Source organism: Mustela nivalis (genome assembly GCF_964662115.1).
Source record: "Mustela nivalis genome assembly, chromosome: 17".
Lineage (NCBI taxonomy): Eukaryota > Metazoa > Chordata > Mammalia > Carnivora > Mustelidae > Mustela > Mustela nivalis.
In genome coordinates, this window is record NC_139036.1 from 47,310,275 (window position 1) to 47,331,766 (window position 21,492).

At 35.3% G+C, this 21,492-nt stretch overlaps 1 protein-coding gene across 11 annotated transcripts in view; it reads left to right on the forward strand.

Annotated features, from left to right (window-relative positions):
• TANC2 (tetratricopeptide repeat, ankyrin repeat and coiled-coil containing 2) overlaps nt 1–21,492 on the forward strand; it is a 360,787-nt gene that overhangs the window by 216,875 nt on the left and 122,420 nt on the right. For all 11 annotated transcript variants that reach the window (XM_082706545.1, XM_082706546.1, XM_082706542.1 and 8 more), the window contains one exon: nt 12,071–12,334. In XM_082706545.1, the coding sequence (XP_082562671.1) occupies nt 12,071–12,334 (264 nt within the window). The remainder of the gene's footprint in view (nt 1–12,070; nt 12,335–21,492) is intronic.

Genomic DNA, 21,492 nt, shown 5'->3' on the forward strand with positions numbered 1-21,492 from the left:
AATCTCTTATTGGCAGAAACATTGCCTTATTCATAGGTATCTGCAGCATCTGGCCCAGTAACTGGTATGTGGTAGTACAGTCAGTGTTTAAGGAAATGTTTACAAATGGAAGGAGAGCAAAAGGGGAGAAGGAGAAGGGCCCAAGGACTGACCTGGTATTTTGCATTATTTTTTGATAGTGCTTAGAGTGACTGTTAAGTATAAGATAGGTATTGGATTTCTTCGATTTTGAAAAGAGTAGAGATTAGAGTTATCCATTGACTAGTTTTGTTCTCTTACATTCTCTTTATGATTAATTTTAGCAAAATGACTTTTATAATCCCAGCCACGTTTCTTCTTGGGTTCTTCTGTTGATATTGTTAGTGTCTATCATTGCATATCCCCTATGTTGCATATAGAAATGTGTTCATCCAAGTGGAAGGGATGGTGCTGATGGATTAGACAAAATATGTTTACAAGTAGTTACCTGTCAAAGGGAAAACCTAACACGTCAGTGGATGTTCAGAGTAAATGTTCGTATGTTCTGAAAATTAAAAATGGGATCCTGCTTTGACTTATAGCTGGCAGTGTTTCTCTATTTTTTTTTCTGATAAGTTTCCAAAATTGTGTTCCTGGTACTGTAAGTGCCTTTGTTCGTAATAGATGTAATTTAAAGAATGATGAACTCCCATTCTTTAATGTGTATGAATAAACATTTGCTTACAAAATTATGAGAGAAGACTGAGAATAATATCTGGTCATCAAATTACTTCAACTGTAGAACGGTTATCAAATTATATATGAGCAGTTAACTTAAGAAATGTTTTGTTTCTCTCTTTTTTTTTTTTAATGCAATTTGAGTTGGATGAAAACAGAATGTGACATAAGTAATAATAGTCAAGATTGTTATTACCTTGGAAATCTCATGACTGACCTACCTTAACTGTTAAATATACTTTAAGTATTTTCCTCTCTGATTATACAAACATCTGCTTTTCCAAATTTCGTATTGCTTGCATTATTTCAAACAAAACTTCCAAGATGGTCTGTTGTTTATTAGTGCTCTGTATTTAAATCCTGCCCTATTAGCAAAAACACACAAAAGTTATTAAATGTTTTAATTTGTACATTTTAAATTCCTGTGTAGGTCAACTCATTGTGATCCTTTATGATGCACTGCATTTTCCACTTACAGCTATCAGAATTTTAGCCATTCATGTGCTTGACTGTATCACTTGCATAGTTGACCAAAATTTGTAGAATCCTAGCTACAAGATTTGGAATACTAGAAATATAGACTTCCTAAATTTTTAAGTATTCTGAATGTAAAATAGGGTTCTAGCAGATTTTAAATAACTGTGACTTATTTGATTCTGTGTAGTCCATTCAGCCCAGATATGAGTTAATTTCTACCACAGAAAGCATTCTCTGCTCCAATCATAGCATCCCTCCCCAAATTCATAACTCTTTTTAAATATGTGGTGAAATGTCACCAACACAGTAGTCAGATATTTGCATGTTAATTTTATATGTGTGACTCTCTTTTTAAATTTTATTGGTATAATTCTAGTAGTATAATGGTCTTATGTATATGCCTAGTAGATGATACCACTAATGGCATATAATCTCCTTTCAGCTATATCTCTATTTAATCTGTATATGTATCTATATATCCACATATGTAGATACATATACACATAACTTCAAGCAAAAATCTTGACAGTTGTAACCTCCATAAGATATCATTTTTCTATCCTATTCCTTTTTCATGTTAACTTTTAATAATGGTCCTTTTTGGTATGGCTGTACAGCAAAATGAATTTAAGCGTGGATCCATTTTGCTTTTCCTCTTGTTTATTTGGAGGTCACAGTTCTTTCCAGAATGGTATAATTCTTGAATTATTTCTTTTAATCAAATCTTGGAATGTTTTAAGTCCTGATTTTGTTGCCAAATTTGGTCTTCTATCCTATAACCTTATATCACTTAACACCTACAAAGATGTAGTATCTGTGACTTTGCCCATTTTTTGTGATTATGTTTTCCTAATGTTTCACATTAGTAAGTAAAAAGAATCTGTATTAGACTCTGGCAACCCCAGAGATGAGCATAGGGTTGGCCCAGTCTAGTTGTAAAATAACTCTGCCTATCTAATAATGTAATAATCTTCCTTAGAATTAAAAAACTGAGATTCAAAAATAATTAGTCTCAGGTCACAAAGACAGTAAGAGGCAAAGCTAAGATTCAGATTCAGGTCTGTATGACTTTAGACCAGTGGGATGTTGTGTATTCTTTATTTGATTCAGATTGTCACATCTTGAAAGTCATATCTCCCAGAGGGAAGGGATTATGGGGATGGGCAACATCGGTAAAAGGGAGTGGGAGATACAGTCTTCCAGCTACAAAGTGAGTAGGCTGTGGGGATAAAAGGCACAGCACAAGAAATACAGTCGGTGATATTGTAATAGCATTATAGGGTGATGACTGGTAGCTTACACTTGCAGTGAGCATAGCATAACCTATAGAGGTGTTGAGTCACTGTGTTATGTGCCTGAAACTAATGTAATACTGTGTGTGAACTAAACTCAAAAAAATTAAAATAAAAAAGTTACCACTCTGGGTCATAAACTGAACATTAGATCATTTGAATTACTTTTTCATGTTTTCCCCAACCTGTTTTCTGAAAAGTGCAGGTTTCTTTTTACTACTAGTTTTTCTACTCATTGTTCTATGACTCCATCACTTTTCCCACCTCTCTAATCACTTAGCCCTAAGTAAAATGTCAATAGCCATAATATGACATGTTTGTTAAAGAAATCAGGACACTGCTTATTAGAATGATTAAGGAGACCTAACAAAGCATTTTTCTTGTATATTGACCTAATAGTAACAATCAGCATATATTGAGTACAAACATTGAGCCAAGTACCATTATTTAATTGTTACAATGATCTTTTTTTTTTTTTTTTTTTTTTTTTGACAGACAGATCACAAGTAGGCAGAGAGGCAGGCAGAGAGAGAGGAGGAAGCAGGCTCCCTGCTCAGCAGGGAGCCCGATGTGGGGCTTGATCCCAGGACCCTGGGATCATGACCCCAGTCGAAGGCAGAGGCTTAACCCACTGAGCCACCCAGGCGCCCCTGTTACAATGATCTTATAAGAAAATAGTTGTAAAGATTTCACAGGGTCATGTCATTGAAATGATGCATAAGACTTGACAGAGAATGCTTATAAAGTCTTTTAATAAAGATACAGAATAGCAGGTAAAGGAGAATGCAAACAAGCAGAGGACCCTAGACACTTCCAAGTACAGCTCTCCAAGTTCTTTCTTAAACAGAATGTGCTTTATCTCCAGAATATAAATGACCAAATTTGTACGAGGAATCTTGGTTTAAGGAGAGCTCCCCAGAAGTTTATAGCGAAGATTTTTATGCCCCTCTCATCCCATAGCCAAGTCAGGTTGTCTAAGTCTTCCAGTGTAAATTGTCAATAAACTGCTAGGTTTGGGGGCTGCAAGAGGAGTTTAAAACTTTAAAGAGCAAATTACAGATCTTTAGTTATCTTGGCGAAGAATCAGTAATAGACTCCTAGGCAACCCCAGAAATAAGCATGGGAATGGCCCAGTCTAGTTGTAAAGTAACTCTGTCATATATAATAGTGTAAGAATCTTTCTTAGAGTTAGAAAACTGAAATTTGAAAATAATTGGTCTCAGGTCATATTATAGACTGTAAGAGGCAAAGCTGGGATTCAAGTTCAGGTCTGTATGACTTCAAAACCCCTGGTCCTAATTATTACAGAACAGTGCATAGTTCTGAAATAATTCTCAGAATAGATGACCTAGAACTATTATATGGCATTAAAAATATAGTCTCTATCAACAGAAGTAGAGTAATGAGTCAAGCAAGATAAAAAAATTACTTTTGTTAGTTTTAAAATATTATAGAAGACAGACGAAACAATTTAATTTTATATATATGTGTGTGCATATATAAATCTATGTATTTTTTTTTATTTTAGTATAGCTGACACACAATGTTACATTAGTTTCGGGTGAACAATGTCATGATTGTTGAATGACATACCTTATACTGTGTTTACCACAGTGTACCAACCATCTGTCACCATACAGTGCTTTCACAATATCATTGACTGTTATTTCCTAAATTGTGCCTTTCATCCCCATGACTTATTAAATCCATAACTGGAAGCCTGGATCCCCTTCTCCTATTTTTCTATCCCCCACTCCTTCTCTCTGGCTACCATTAGTTTGTTCTCTGTATCTCCAGGTCTGATTCTGCTATTTATTTGCAAACAATCCAACTTTAAAATGTACAAAAGACATTGGATAGACATTTCACCAAACCACTAAGCACAGAAAAAAAATGCTCATTATCATCAGTCATTAGAGAAGTGCAATTAAAACCACAGTGGGACACTACTGTTCACCTACTAGAATGGCTGTTACCAAAAAAAAAAAAAAAAAAAAAAAAAAAAAGTACCAAGTATTGGCAAAGATGTGGAAAAACTAGAACCTTCATGTATTGCCCTCATGTATTACTTTATGTTTATGAAGTAAACATAAACTTACCAAATGACCTAGCAGTTCTACTCTTTGGAAAAAGTCCAAAAGAAATGAAAACAGGTCTCAGAAAGAAGCATTATTCATAATAGCCAAAAACTGGGAACAGTCCAGATATCCATCACTTGGTGAATGGATGTACAAAATGTAGACTGTCCATACAGTGGAGTACTGTTTTGGCAATAAAGAGGGAAGAGGTTATTAATAAATGCTACAGAATGAATTGACCTCAAACATAAGGACTCTGTCTTCTGTGATTCTGTTTATATGAAATTCCAAAAAAGGCATGTTTATAGAGATAGAAAGCAAATCAGTAGTTGCCCGGTACTGGGATGAGAACAGAAATTAACTGCAAACAGGCACAAAGGAACTTCTAGGGGTTATGGAAACATTCTAGAACTGAATCATAGTGATGATTGCACTGATCTATAAATTTGCTAAAAATCATTGAATCGTACGTTTACAGTGGGTATATTTTACAGTATGTAAATTGTACCTCAATAAAACTGACTTAAAAGCATAGAGAGTTAATTTTATTCACAACAAGCCTGTTTTATGTGCCTGTGATTCCTTCTTCCTCACACTATCTCTTTTCTGGCCTCTATGACAATACAGACAGACATGTCACATAAATAGTTCTTTATACTGAGGTAGCAATTTTTTTCTGTATCAGAGAAGGAAAATGGAGATCTCAGAAAAATCTCTTCAGTTACTTGAGACTCAGTATTTTCTTCCTATCCTTTGTTCTACCTGGTCGTTATTAGAAATAATGATAGATTAGGGAAACAAATATGTATATTTTCAATGAGGAACCGTGTCTTCCTTTCCAACTCCATTCATAGAAACTTTACACATACGAGTGCTTAATGCATCTAGGCCCAGCTAATCTGGCACAAAGACTGCTTGCATGGGCTTTGGGCTTTTGAAACTTATAGCATGCATGAAAATATTACTGCATTCTCTGATGCTTTAGTTACCCTGATGACCCTAAATTATATGAGGTCTCACCATAGAGGAATGGTTGAATAAAATAGGATGTATCCATAAAGGTGGATAATATACAGACATTAGCCTATTGTTATGAAAAATAGCATTTCATTTTATGATTCATTTTTCTGTATATGACCTCTTTTGTCACAGAATTGTCCTTCTATGATTAAGGATTTAGGACCTATCTTATTTATATATTAGTTGCTCAGTAAAAATTTATTGGATCGGTAGGTGAATGGAATTAACCAAAAGTCACCAAGTTCAGTGAAAAGCATCAATGAAGCAAATATGCACAAAATCCCTAAGTAGAAGTAGTTACCTAGAGAATTTCACTACTAGTATTTTGTGTCCGTTGTCTGTTTTTAGTTTCTGTGCCCCTAAGATCCTAGACCATTGTGCATCAAATAAAACTAAAGTAGGGCCCTTAGGCCACTGAATAATTCCATCTCTGTGTACCGCAAATTAACTCACAGTTTCTCTAATCTTTCCACCATTGATCAGTGCTTTCATAATTTTTGTTGCTAGATTCCATAGTTTTGAAAAAAATTTCAAAACTCTATTTTTTATCACTATATTTGTTATTTAGCAGTTTCTCATGTTTAATTTATCAAACATGTATTTCTGCCAAAGCTTCTGTTTAAATGAGATAACTGCTGTTGTCACCTTTGATATATAATTCTAGCTATGTTGGCAGAAGTTTGATGTTTTAACTAGCTACCAGTTTTAACTAGCTATATATTATTTATAAATTACTTGAAATACTGAAAATAGCAAACTCCATTGCTACTTTCTCAGACCTGTAAAGGTATAGTAGTCCAATGTACTGAATATTTTCATGGTTTATGTGGGGAAAAGGGGTATATTTCTGGGATATATACCAGGCTAAGACCACACAGATACAGGTAGGTCTTAGTCAAATCTGATTAGGGACTTAAAAATAAAAACTTCTTTTGGACACAACACAAAAAAACATAAAAGGTAACGGGTTAAATAGCAGACACTTTACATTTAGACAAGTTTTCTGGGAAACAAGAGTTTTCCTTCTCTGGCTTGATTCAGCATACTGATCCTAGCAGCTATATGAACTCTGAGCTTCCTGCAAAGAATTACAAAGCCATCCGAATCACTACATCTTTATACCAAATGAAATATTATTTTTCAATTTTTACTGAATATTTAGCAAATTTTACTAAAAAAATATACTAATTTAGTATATTCTAAATTAATGAGATAATTTTCAGAAATTAAGAAGAGAACACACTATCCCAGATTCATCACTTAACAACTGATTGATCTTAAGAACATCACTTACCCTCTCAGAGTATTATCTTTCTCATCTAGAAAATGGATTAATGCAACTCTCCTTATACATATATAGAGTTTCAAATGAGATAATACAAGCAAGATATTTGGTGATAAATTAATAGTTGTAACATTCTCACACAAAATATATATATATATATATAAAACCACACAGGTACATACATGATATTAATATGCTATCACTGAACACATTTAGAAATTACAAAATAATGCTGTGGAATCCATGATAACCTCATTGGGAAAGGTGTAGCATTATGTTTAGCAACAAAAAGTTAGGAACTATTGGGCTATTCATGACTGAAAGTCTGAATATATGAAAGGAATTTTTAATTAAAGTGAGTAGTTTTGACTGTATACCGAAACTGACTTGAATATTTGGATTAGCTATAAGAGTATCCCATGGTTCTCAACATCTTCATCAACAAGACTTCCTGAGCATAGAGTCCTTAGAAAAATAGAGCCTGAGACAAAAAAGTTATGTGCTCATACTATATTAAGGGAGTATAAATGAAGAAAACAAGAGTGAATGAAAGAGAAGTAATGCAGAAAAAGAGGAGAAACAGTTATAAGGAAAGGAATGACAGAGCTGGCAGAGGTGATTGCTTGATTCTACTGAAGGTCTTCAGAGAGACCATGCATTTCTTAACTCTGGAAGGGGGAATTACAAGGTGATACTACTGCTAGTTCCCTTCTCACATTGTATGTTAGCCTTAACAGGATACTATTTCCCTGACTCTTACTATTGCATAAATCCAGTAGCCCTACTGCATCTCATGTCTCCATGGCAACTAGGAAGTCTAGAGACAGATAAAAGGCTATATGGCAGTATGTAAGACAGTGCTTGACTTCTGCCCATGATTATTACAAAGGACCAAGAATAGCCACTATAGACAGTTCTTCAGTATGGAGCAGGATGTTAATAACAAGGACCCAGCTCCAATCATGGCAATAATCTACACCACTGGTAGAGTCTACATAGCCAGACAAGAGGCAGGTAAGTACATTTAGAGTGGCAAATCCAGTTCAACTCTTATACTACATAGATCAATTATTAGTACCCTCTTTTAGCATCTAGTCTCACCTGGGAACATGATACTGTGATACTCAGTTCTTTTCTGAGAGGAGAGATCCAAATCCAGTTCTTCAAGATGACCAGTAACAGTCTCCCAAAAAGACATAGAAATGGTTGGTAAATGAATATTAAGTCCCTGTTGCTCCTGCTGGTTCTAGAGTCTATACTGTATGCTCATTCTCTCCCTCATTCACCTGTTTCAGAACAAAGAGTATCAAGATAGATTTCAGAATAAACAGTGATAACCTATCAATAAAGGTCATTTCATAATGGTAAATGGGTCATTTCATCAATAGGAAATAACAATCCAAAATATTCATGCGTGGGATAACAAAGCTTCAAAATGGGAGAAATCCACAGAGATTTTTTTTACCTCTCATCTCTCAGTGGTTTAAAGACCAAGTAGGAAATCAATTAGCATGTAAAAGACCTAAACAATTCCATTAGCCAACTTGACCTGATTATTTTTTATAGGATAGTCCACCTAACAATAGCATAGTTCAGATTCTTTTTAGGTATACACAGAAGATGCACCAAGAGACCATATTCTGTTTCATAAAACAGGTCTCAATAAAGGTAAATGGACCAAACCATTTCAAACTGTGTTCTCTAACCACAGTGTTTAAACTAGAAACCAATAATAGAAAAATACCAGGAAATTTCACAAATGCTTAGAAATTAAACACATTTCTAAGTAGCACGGTCAAAAAAAAAAAAAATCACAGTGGAAATTTTAAAATATTTTTAATTGAATGATAAAATGAAACATCAAAATTTTTAGAATGCAGCTGAAGAAATGCTTAGAGGAAAATCTATAGCATTAGATGCTTATTTTAGGAAAGAAAGGTTTTTAATTAGTGAACTAAATTTCTACTTAAACAAGAAAAAGAAGAAATTCAAATCAGATCAAAGAAGGAAATAATAAAAGGCAAACATCAGTGAAATAGGAACAGAGAAAATCAGTGAAACTGTGAAAGCTTGTTCTCAGAGAAAATCATATTGATATACCCCGCTAGTCATATTAACCAGGAAAAAAAGAAGATAAAAATTACCAATATCAGTAACAAAAGAGGGACATCATTACAGACCCCACAAACATTAAAAGGGTAAGTATGCCATTTGACAATTTAGATGAACAAATTCCTGGAAATAATACATGACCAAAGATCATTTGAGAAAAAAAAAGATAACCTGAATAATTTTATAGCTGTTGAATATAAATTGAATTTGTTATTTAAAACTCTCCTACAAGGGAAGCTCTTAGTCCAGATGCCTCGACAGGTAAATTCTACCAAACATTTGAGGAAGACATAATACCATTTACTTTTTTCTTCTTTTTTATTATTATTTTTTTATTATGTTCAGTTGGCCACTGTATGGTACATAATTAGTTTTTAATGTAGTAGTTCAACAATTCATTAGTTAAGTATAACACCCAGTGCTCATCACAGCACATGCTTTCCTCTCTACCCATCACCATTACTTCCTTCCCCAACCTCCTCCACTCTGAAACCCCCAGATTGTTTCTCAGGGTCCACAGTCTCTCATGATTCATCTCCCTCTATGATTTCTCCCCCTTTAGATTTCCCTCTTTTCCCCGATTATCCTTGTGCTATTGCTTATGTTCCATATATGAGTAAGACCATATGATAATTGTCTTTCTCTGCTTGACTTACTTCACTTAACATAATCCCCTCCAGTTCCACCCATGTTGATGTAAATGGTGGATATTCATCATTTTTGGTGGCTGAGTAATATTCCATTGTGTATATGGACCACATCTTCTTTATCAATTCATCTGTTGAAGGACATCTCGGCTCTTTCTACAGTTGGCTGTTGTGGACATTGCTGCTATGAACATTGGGGTATATGTGCTTCTTCTTTTCCCTGTGTCTGTATCTTTGGGGTAAACACCAAGTAGTGCAATTGCTGCATCATAGGGTAGCTCTATTCTTAACATCTTGAGGAACCTACACACTGTTTTCCAGAGTGACTGCACCAGCTTGCATTCCCACCAATGGTGTAAGAGGGTTTCTCTTTCTCTACATCCTCACAAACATTTGTTGTTTCCTATTTTGTTAATTTTTGCCATTCTAACTGGTATACGGTAATATCTCATTGTGGTTTTGATTTGTATTTCTCTGATGGCTAGTGATATTGAGCATTTTTTCATGTGTCTCTTAGCCATTTGTATATCCTTTTTAGAGGAGTGTCTGTTCATGTCTTCTGCCCATTTTTTGCTGTGATTATCTGTTTTTTGAGTGTTGAGTTTGAGGAGTTCTTTATAGATCTTGGTTATCAACCCTTTGTCTGTAATGTCATTTGCACATATCTTCTCCCATCTCTACAGAAACTGCTCCAGGAAGTTGAAGTGAAAGGAATACTTTATGAAGCCAACATTATCTTAAGATCAGCCAGACAAAGACATTATATAAAAAGTAAACTACAGGGGCGCCTGGGTGGCTCAGTGGGTTAGAGCCTCTGCCTTTGGCTTAGGTCATGATCCCAGGGTCCTGGGTTTGAGCTACGCATTGGGCTCTCTGTTCAGCAGGGAGCCTGCTTCCCTCTTTCTCTCTCTGCCTGCCTCTCTGCCTACTTGTGATCTCTGTGATCTCTAAATAAAATCTTAAAAAAAAAAAAAAAAAGTAAACTATAGGCCAGTATCTCTCATGAACATAGACATAAAAGTCCTTAACAGAATTCCAGCATTGAGCCCAGCAATATATAAAAAAGATAATAGGGGCAATATACAAAAAGGTTGTGTCAGGGCACCTGAGTGGCTCAGTTGGTTGAGCATCAACTCTTGATTTCAACTCACATCATGATCTCAGGGTTTTGGGATCAAGCGCCATGTTGGGCTCTGCACTCAGTAGGGATTCTGCTTGAGGATTCTTCTTGTCCTCTGCCCCTCCCCCTGCACACACACACACACACACACACACACACACACACACACACATACACACACACACTCTATCTCTTTCTCAAATAAATGAATAAATCTTAAAAAAAAAAAAAAGAGGGGAGAATGTGTCAAGAGTAGGTAGGAGTAGGGAGCGTTGGCATCTTTGAGAAGCCTAATGGTGAATGCCCACTCTGATGCAATCAACAAGTAGATGTTACCTTGGAACTAGACTCCCTTAGTATCAGTGAGGATACAGAGAACAGTTGGCAGCACTTAATTCTCAGATGCAAGGAGGACTTATTATTGTAAAGAGCAGAAAGGCTCAAAGCAACAGGGGTGTCTTCCTTTATAACTCATCTTTTCCTCTGTTACTATAAAGTCCAGAATTAAATTTTCATTTCCAAAGAGAAAACCCTCACTAAAAGGGATTATGGAAATTACCTAATAAATTTAGGTCTCTTCTTTTAACAACAAGTATATTGAAGATGTAAGAAGAGAATATGAACTAACCTATTAAAAATTCTCCTGGGATGACCTCTTTTATTCTTATAATTATTGCTAAGATATTTATAATCTTGATTTTAATATTTTTAATCCTTGCATTTCTAGCATTGATGAAAATTATTTAAAATCTTCAGATTTTGTTTGATTCCATGCAGGAACATCTAGGGTTAGCGGTACAGAGGGTAGCTGTACAAGAAGGCTCTGTACTGCCTCCTAATTTGGACAGATTATTTTTCCTGTATATCCTATGTATCTACTTAAGAACCGTTTGTTTTTTTCTAATTCTTAACTACACAGAAGGGGCCAGGAAATAAATTTAACTGAGGGAAAATATCGGATAAAAAGAACATAAAGATCTTTTTGAGATTTGGAGGATTCTTCAGCAATCCATGAAAATTATATAAATTCCCTTTTTGATGAAATTCTGAAATATTTAGCATTGATAGGTTCTAGTTGTAGATCTTTAAGCACTGATGTATGAATGTGTTTAGTTCCATTTAAATAGAGTTGTTAAAGTAAATACATAACAGATGTGAGAGAAAATATGTAACAATTATATTTTGCTTGCAATTATTTAAAGTTCATGGTGGAGATGAAACGATCATCTGTAACTTCTTAAAAATAATATCGTTAATACTCTTAATGAATTTGCATAGTAGTAAACAGCTTACTCTCTAAGTTTGTGAGGATTTTTTAAAACTTGTTCTACTCTCTTTTTCAGCTACGTTGACAAGCTATTCTGAAAATGTAGAACGCACAAAATATGTTGGGGAAAGCAGTAAAGAATTAGGATCTGGAGGAAACCTAAAACCTTGGCAGTCTCAAAAATCCAGCATGGATTCCTGTTTGTATCGAGTCGATGAAAATATGACGGCTTCTACGTATAGTCTGAATAAGATCCCAGAGAGGAATTTGGAAACAGTTTTATCACAATCCGTACAGTCTATTCCTCTGTATCTTATGCCACGGCCAAATTCAGTAGCAGGTAAGATTTTTTTTTTTTTAATTGACCATTTTACCGGCGTATATACTGGAATGAAAGCAAATTCTGCTTTAACAGAATTTTCCATTCATCTTCTTTGACTAAGCTATTCTTGTGTTTGGGTAATATGCACGTGTATATCTTTTTGAACCTGGCTTTGAATATGAATGTCATCATATTCAAGTGGTTATTTAGTTCTGCTCCCAAAGTGTGTAACAGCATGCATAAAATCAGGAGTAAAACCAATAAAGTTTATTATTGAATTTCTAACTGTATTGTTTTCACATCCAAAGTCTTTGAAAATATTTCAGTTCGAGGTTTTTAAAAACAGTAGTGTTAAAAAACGTTTTAAAATTAATGTGTATTTCAGTAGAAGTTGTGTTATCAGAAATCATCATTCATAGTTTGAGGGAGTGACAGGCAGGCAAGGCAGAGCTCAGTATTTTCACAATACCCCAGTCGTCCTATCATAAGAAAATCACGAGGTACCTACACTGTGAAAGAATAACTCAAACACTCCTAGCAGTCTTAGTCATAAACTCATAAAGGAAGTATGGAGCCATTATCCTTTAGCAGCTGTTCAGATTGATGTCAAAGGATATTTTTATACAGCTAAGTTGCTACTTAATAATTCAGACCAGGAGCTTTTGCAGAATAGTTGGACATTCTGGCATTTTCAAAATGCAACATCATCTAGATTTTGTCCCTACTATAATATCATAGTTGTGTTTGTCTTTCTTACTGGCCTGATGAATGCCTGAAAGGTTTGTCTCTCTGACACAAGATAATAAAACACTTATTGTAGTTGGGAGCTCTTTTTTCCCAGATATAACGATTTATGTTATACAGATGATAATGTGATGCTTCTTGCCTTTTTGTACCTTTTCTAAAACATTGCTCTTTGTTCCATTGTCTGGGAGAACATCAACCTCAGTCATTACATGTGAGTATGTGGTAACTGTAGGGATTTTAATATTAATTTTTCAAAGATTATTTTCTTTAAATAGTGACGGGGCACCTGGGTGGCTCAGTGGGTTAAAGCCTCTGCCTTCGACTCAGGTCATGGTCTCAGGGTCCTGGGATCGAGCCCCACATTGGGCTCTCTGCTCAGCAGGGAGCCTGCTTCTCCCTCTCTCTCTCTGCCTGCCTCTCTGCCTACTTGTGATCTCTGTCTGTCAAAAAAAAATAAATAAAATCTTTTTAAAATAGATAAATAAATAAATAAATAGTGATAGAAACTTTTCTCTCTTAGGTTGTTTGGAATATATTGATCCCTACTAATGACGTCATATTAGAATCCTAGAATGCTGTAACTTAAACAGTGCTAAGCAAATTCAGTCTTTCCAGAAAAGAAATGTTTAAGTCCTTGCCTGCATAACATTGAGGAAATATAGCTACCAGTCTTAATGGTACATCCCACCTTCTTAACTAAGCTGCAGCAATTTATAAGAAAATTCCGGCTCTGCTATTAGAGAAGGGCACCGAGCACTTGGTAGGAGTCAAAGTATAAGCTTCTCTTGTCCTCTTTTTAGTTTACTGGAGAGATTATAAAGTACTTTGCCCTTCTTAAGAATAAATATCTGTATTCATTATTTACCCTATTCAGATGCTAACCTTAGGTTGTACAAAGAATTGTCCAGGACGAACTGGCCAGATATTATCCTTCTCTCTCTCTAAAGTTTTCTAACACTCTTGTTCTCTAGAAATTAGCACAAGGCAACTGTCGTAAGTATCAGTGAGTTACCAGTTCCTTCTTTAATACATATAGAAGAAATTGACTATATAGCTCTATCACAGAGAACAGAACTTAGCTTTTTTACAGAGAACACAGAACAGAGAACAGAACTTTAGCTTTTTTTAGAACTTAGTATTTTAATAACCAGGTAAAAAATGCCATTTAAAATATTTTCTTAAAAACTTTACAAAGCAAGCAACATTTTATCAGATGAAGAGTACCTTTTTTCTTTTACATGGATTGTAAGATTTTCATTTATTTAGAATTTTATCTTGCAAGAGCTGATATTCTAGTTACTTAATAAAATCTTTTAAATTGTGGTCAACTTTCAGGGAATTGCCATCCAATCTGTGAATTTGGAGGGCTTCTAAATGACCTCTCATGGTATATTTTTTGCCAACTGCCATTTAGCAACTCTACCCATTATAGGCATCAATATATTTGTGGCTACACTTCAACTTCAGTAAATCTTTGCATATTCTTTGGGACACTGACTTCACCAAATATGAGGATAAGAATTTTACATGGGCGCCTGGGTGGCTCAGTGGGTTAAGCATCTGCCTTTAGCTCTGGTCATGATCCCAGGGTCCTGGGATTGAGCCCCATGTTGGGCTCCCTGCTCTTCAGAAAGCCTGCTTCTCCTTCTCCCCTCTGCTTGTGCTCTCTCTCTAATAAATAAATAAAATCTTTTTTAAAAAAAAAAGGATAATTTTACAGAGAATTACAGGATGGAATTCTAATTGACATCCATTGCTGTTTTTGTAAAATAGTCAGCCTCAGTGGGATAACTGCTATAATACAGTAATTTATAAAGTACCATAAGAACACAGAGGAGGGAAGCATCTGAACGCAAAGGAGGAAGGTAGAGGCACCTGGGTGGCTCAGTCAGTCGAGCATCTGCCATCTGCTCAGGTCATGATCTCACAGTCCTGGGATTAAGCCCCACGTCAGGCACCCTGCTCATAGGGGAGTCTGCTTCTCCCTCTCCCTCTGCCCCTCCCCCTAGCTCTTGCTCTCTTTCTTTCTCAAAATAATTAATCTTTTAAAAAGGAGGGGGAGAGGGTAGAGAGGAATAGAAGACATCACAGAAAGGGATGAGCGAGAAGTTGCAACAAGGTCAGAAAAAAAAGGAAGGAAGCCCCAAGAAGTGAAGGAACTTGGCATGTTACTGTGTTATTGGCATTGCAGCATGACTAGAACCTGTGGTACAGTGACGGCATAGTGGAAAGTGATGTTGCAGGTGATACCGAGGAGCTTCTGTGCTCTGATGGTATTAGGTTTATTTTGTTGCTAGTCAGTCTAAGCAGGAGCTGTATAACCAGATTTTCAGATTAGAAAAATGGCTATATACTCATCCATATAGGATGAACTGAAGGAGGAGAGCCTGGAGTTAGAGAAAATAGTTCATCAAAAGCTTGTGGTATTATGCAGAATATAGGGAGCGAATCACCAGGTATTGGGAGAGTTGAGAAAATGGCTTGGGAGATTTTCTTCTTTTATTGCCTTAAAAAGTAACATTTATTAAATTTTTTTTTTAAATACAGAGAAATACAAAGAAAAAAACAAAAATGAGCCGTAATTTCCTTGCCCAGTAGTTCCTGCTGACATATTCTAGAAATTAAAGATTCATATGTGTGGGGCGCCTGGGTGGCTCAGTGGGTTAAGGCCTCTGCCTTCGGCTTGGGACATGATCAGCCCCGCATCGGGCTCTCTGCTCAGCAGGGAGCCTGCTTCCCCCTCTCTGTCTCTCTGCCTGCCTCTCTGCCTACTTGTAATCTCTGTCTCTGCCAAAATAAATAAATAAAAAAACTCTTTTTTAAAAATAAAAAATAAAAAAAATAAAGATTCATATGTGTTACATAATATATATATAAATCAAACAAAAGTTCAAATTGGACCAAAAATATACAAGAGAAAAAGCCACTCCTCTCTCCATCTAGTACCCCTCTCCAAAGGTTAATATTACTTATGAGTCTTTAAAGTATATGTTTATACATATAATATCCAGATTATATATGTAATACATAATATATACCTATATATGATTATAATATATGTAAGAGACATGTGAGGTCAAAAAATCAGTAGGATTTATAGAGGGAGAAGTGGAAACACATGTTCTTACAAAGATATACACCTTTATTTGTTAATAGCCAAAAATTGTGAACATCCGGATGGCCCCCAGCAGTTGAATGGATAAATAAATTAGAACATATCCTTATGATGGGTACTACCTAGCAGTAAAAAGAAATGAACTATTGATACTGCAGCAATGCACACAAGTTTCAAAATGGTTACAATGAGTGAAAGAAGCCAGACAAAAAGGAGAATATACTATATGATCCCACTTACAAATTCCTAGAAAACACAAATTAATTCATAGGCACAGTGCACCTCTTCTCACAGCACACCCATCTGCATGTGCTGGTGTCACCCAGCTCTTGGTGTTGCCTGTGGGAATTCCGCCTCAGAGAGCAACTCCAGTGTTGATACTCTGGCTTTTGCTTTTCTTCTGAGTAATGAAATGTCTTTCATCTCTGACCTAGATGTCTGATGTCTTCCGCCATCCCAGTTTGTTAGAAGTAGAGTAAGACATCAGATCCTTCCTACGTCCTGGCAGTGAGAAACGACTGTGGGCATTGTCACAAAATTAAAAGGAATGACAATACCATGTGTTAGTGTGGATGTGATGCCGTCGAAATTGTCATACATTGCTAATGGGAGTATAATAATAAACTGGAACTAGTACTTTGTAAAGGTGCTTGGCAAGGTCTATTAAAGGTGTCTAAAGCTGTTTATGCATGTTACCTAAAACTATCAGTTCCACTTCTGCATAGAATGGCCATCAAAAATAAATCCCCAGGTGCCCGGCTGGCTCAGCTGGTAGAGCACATGACTTTTGGTCTCTGGGTCAGGTCCCGTGTTGGGCATGGAGCCTACTAGGAAAAAATAGTCTTTATATTCACCAAAAAATAACTAAAATAAATATAAATAAATGTAAGAATGTTCATATCTATTTTATTCATAATACCCAAAAGCTTGAAATCATCCAAATGTCTGTCAACAGTAGACTGGTTTAATAAATTTTATACAACAATGAAAAAGAATGTTGTAGCCAAGATAACATCATGGAGAGGGCATATTATATGAAATATGTATATTTTTATGAAGTGTAGAAAAATAGACAAAACTCTGTCATTTCTATGGTGATAGAACTAAGATAGTGGGTACCTTTGGTGGGAATGTCAAGGGAGCCTTCTATATCTTGATTGAATGGTGGTTGCATGGGTGTGTAAACATATCATCATTTATTGAGCTATGCACTTAAGATGTATATAGTTAACATATATAAGCCATACCTCAATTAAAAAAAATGTATGAAGTATTTAGGCTTCTGTCTTTTTAGAAGAATTATCCCTTTGGTTTAGAAATAGTGGTTCTTGGTGACATAACTAGGTCTTTGAAGAAATACCTATTTTTAGTGTTGATTAAAAATCACCTAGGGGGCGCCTGGGTGGCTCAGGCTGTTAAGTGTCAGACTGTTGATTTTGGTTCAAGTCATGATCTCAGGATGCTGAGATCAATCCTCTTGTCTGGCTCTGCACTGGGGGTGGCGTCTATTTGGGATTCTCTCTTCCTCTACCCTCCACCCCTCTCTCTCAGAATAAATGAATGAATGAATGAATATATACGCGCGCGCGCGCGCGTGTGCGTATAAAATAACCTAGTAACTTCAACAAATGGATAATTTACTTAAAGTGTTCCACGTGTTCCAACCATAAACCTAGGATCAGTACCCAGACTGGCCAGAAATGATTTTAATTGCCACCTTAGTTCAGTGTTACCCTAGATAAAGTCCTGAAGCAGTAGTCTCTATGTGAATTTATCCTTTTTTAAAAAACAATTATTTTGAGTTATGTTTTACATATTGTAAAATTTACCCATTTTGAATAATCTACCCAATTTAGCATATTTACTAAGTTCTGCAACCTTTACCATAAATCAATTTTAGAACATTTCATCATCCCAATAATATGTCGTGATGACATGGTCCTCACGTCTATTTAATATTAATTTTATTCCCATCCCCTGCCCCAGGCAGCCACTAATATATTTTCTATCTCTGTAGACTTCACTTTTCTGGACCTTTCTTATAAATGTGGTCTCTTTTGTCTGGCTTCTTAGCATCATGTTTTTGAGGTTCATCTGTCATATAGCATGTATCAAAAGTTTGTTCCTTCTTATTGCAAATAGTATTCCTTTGTGTGCCTGTACCACATTTTATTGATTGACCAGTTGACAGGCATTTAGGTTTTTATCAGTTTTTGACTATTTTGAATAGTGCTGCTATGAACATTCATGTGCAAGTCTTGGGATGGACATATGGTTTCATTTCTCTTGGATAGATACCTAGGAGTGGAAATGCTGTATCATAGGGTAAATATATGTTTAACTTTTTAAGAAATTGCCAAAATGTTTTCTAAAGTAGCTGCACCATTTTACATTCCACTCATAAGGTATATGTGGATTCCTCTTTCTCCACATTCTCTCTACCATTTGTTATTGTCTTATCTCTTACTATCATTACTTGGGTGGGTGTGAAGTACTATCTTGTTATATTTTTAATTTGTATTTTCTTAATGACTGATGGTGTTGAGCTTATTTTGTGTGCTCATTAGTTATTCGTATATTTTCTTTGGTAAAATATCTTTTCAGACCCTTTTGCACATTTTTTTTTTTGGATTTTTGTCTTACTGAGTTGTAAGCATTTGTTGTATATGCTGGATACAATGCTTTATCAAACGACAAGTTTGCAAAATATTTTCTCCAAGTCTGTTGCTTATCTTTTAATTTTTTCATTGATGTATTTTGAAGCACAAACATTTTGATCACATCAGTTTATCAAATTTTTCTTTTTGTGGATCATGCTTTTGGTGTCATTTTTTATCTTTTTAACAGAAGGTACCCTGTTTATATCAAATACCACAAAATAATGATTTTTCTTTGTTATTGGAATTTGTTTTAAATTCAAGTATTGGAAAATATTTTCTGTACTCACTTAAATTCTTTCTATCCTCTTCTTTTCCTTCTCCTGCCGCTCCCCCATGTTCAAAAAAATAAAAGGGATAACATTAGCCTATTTTGCTATGCCCATAGACCGTAACTGTTGATTATTTTTCCGTTTATCACAGTGCTCATACCATAATTAGAGCCTTTCTGGCTAGCACAGATTTTCAGATTCTTAAGTAGTACTGATCATGTTTGCTCAAAAAAGAAAAGGATAAAAGGTAAATGTACCATCAGAAGCCAGATAAATCAGGGGTTCCTGGGTTGCTTGGTTAAGCGTCTGCCTTTGTCTGAGGTTATGATCCCAGGGTCACTGCTCAGTGGGGAGTCGGCATCTCCTTCTCCCCCTTACTCCCCCAACTTGTGTGCTCCCTTGCTCTTTCTGTCCTCTCAAATAAACAAATAAAATCTTTTTTAAAAAAAAAGTTTAAAAAGGAAGAGAAAAAAAGAAGCCAGACAGATCTGTCTTGGAGAATAGGATTTTATACTCTCTGAGTAGTACAAATTGAATGTATTGGAGTATGAGCATACTTAATCAGAAAATTATTTTTTGTCATTGTTGAATGTAATACAAACAAATCTAGTGTTGCCTACAGTGCAAGTCATAGGTCAGAGAATAGTTTGTATTGGATTGTTTTCTGTATCTGGAAACCATGGTTTCAGTATCCTCACAAAGAGGCAGGAAAGTGAACTATAAACCAGAGGACTCAGTTATCTTCAAAATTTAATAGGTTATAGGTTGAAAATGTTTCCAGAATGTAGAGAAATAAAGTTACTTTTACAGGGAATTACCCTGCTAACTGTGTAATGTTGTATAAATGTTTGGTAAGACCACAACCTCTGATAGTTAAAATGATTAGGTATCTAAATCATTTTTTAAAACAATTTCTTAGCTGTGGCGGGTCAGCGCTCAATATAGCTCTAGATATACTTATTTTCCTTTACTTTCTAATGTGCACATAGGAGTGGTTCCCCAAAGTGTGGGAAGATCAAATACTCAAATCTCCTTGGTGAACAGGAGTAACTGAGGATTTCAAATACGAGATATTTATGTATACTTATTTTTATACTTATTAAATTATTCTAAGCATATGAACAGTTGAGGGAAAAAATAATGCCAGTTATAAAAGGCCTTATTCAAATCCCGCTCTTAAATTTGCCTTCTTTTTAAAACTTTATTTCAGTATGAATAATATAATTACTTTAGAGACAAAATAACATTAAATAATGATGTGAAAATACCATTCACATCACTTCAGAAAATCTGGGGGAATAATTGTTATTGGTCCTTGCTATGTTATAGACTTTTTCCTACTTGGGGAAGAGAGTCACCGTCTTTGCTTGAGCTCGCTGGCATCTTTATGGGGCCACATCTTCTGGCAGGACCAGGAAATTGTCAAGGAATTATTTAAATTAATTTGCTGCATTGAATTCTAAAGAATAAAATTGACTTTGTTATTCCATATAACCCTTGATTTTAAAAAGAATGGGAGGGACACTTTGGTAACACTTTACTTAGAAATAGGGTTAGTACATATTCAGATGTTTATGGTGATTTTTAAAATTTTTTTCTGAGCTTTGAACTCACCTGCAACATACATGGAAAATATATATGTAAGGAAAATTTTAAAACAACCCTGTACTGGGGCACCTGGGTAGCTCAGTCTGTTAAGCATCTGCCTTTGGCTCAGGTCATGATCCCGGGGTCTGGGATTGAGTCCTGCTTCAGGCCCCCTGCTCAGCGGGGAGACTGCTTCTCCCTCTCACACTGCCTGCTCCTCCCCCTGCTTGTGCTCTCTCTTTCTGTCAAATAAGTAAATAAAATCTGTTAAAAAAAAAAATAGAAGAAGAAGAAAGAAAAAACAACCATGTACTCATTATCAACTATTAAAATAGAAGTCTGATTATTCTAAGTATAAATATATTGATCCATTAATTTGGTCCAAAAGCTGTATACTTTTAGAAACATAAAGATTCAAACAAGTGAAGTCTGTTCTTACATGTATCATTTAAAAGTTCCACAATATGCCATATATGAAGGTAGTGCTATTTACTGAAAATAAAAACTTTTAACTTGAATGGCAAAGTGATTAAAGCTGAGTTTTGGCAATCTCTACTTTCAAGGCTTGAGTTTTTCCTAGAGTAGTTCGGTTTTCTGAATATAAATTCAGATGTATAGACTCTACCTTTAAATTAAAATTCTAAGATACATAAAATTGAAACTATTTTATTGTTTTCAAAATGTAAATCACTACTGCATGTTTATTTTTTAAGCCTGTTGTGCTGAAAGGAATTAGAGAATTTGTGGACTTGCGGTTGCATGGCAGAAATTATTGGAGAGTAGGATGTCTGTGATCTC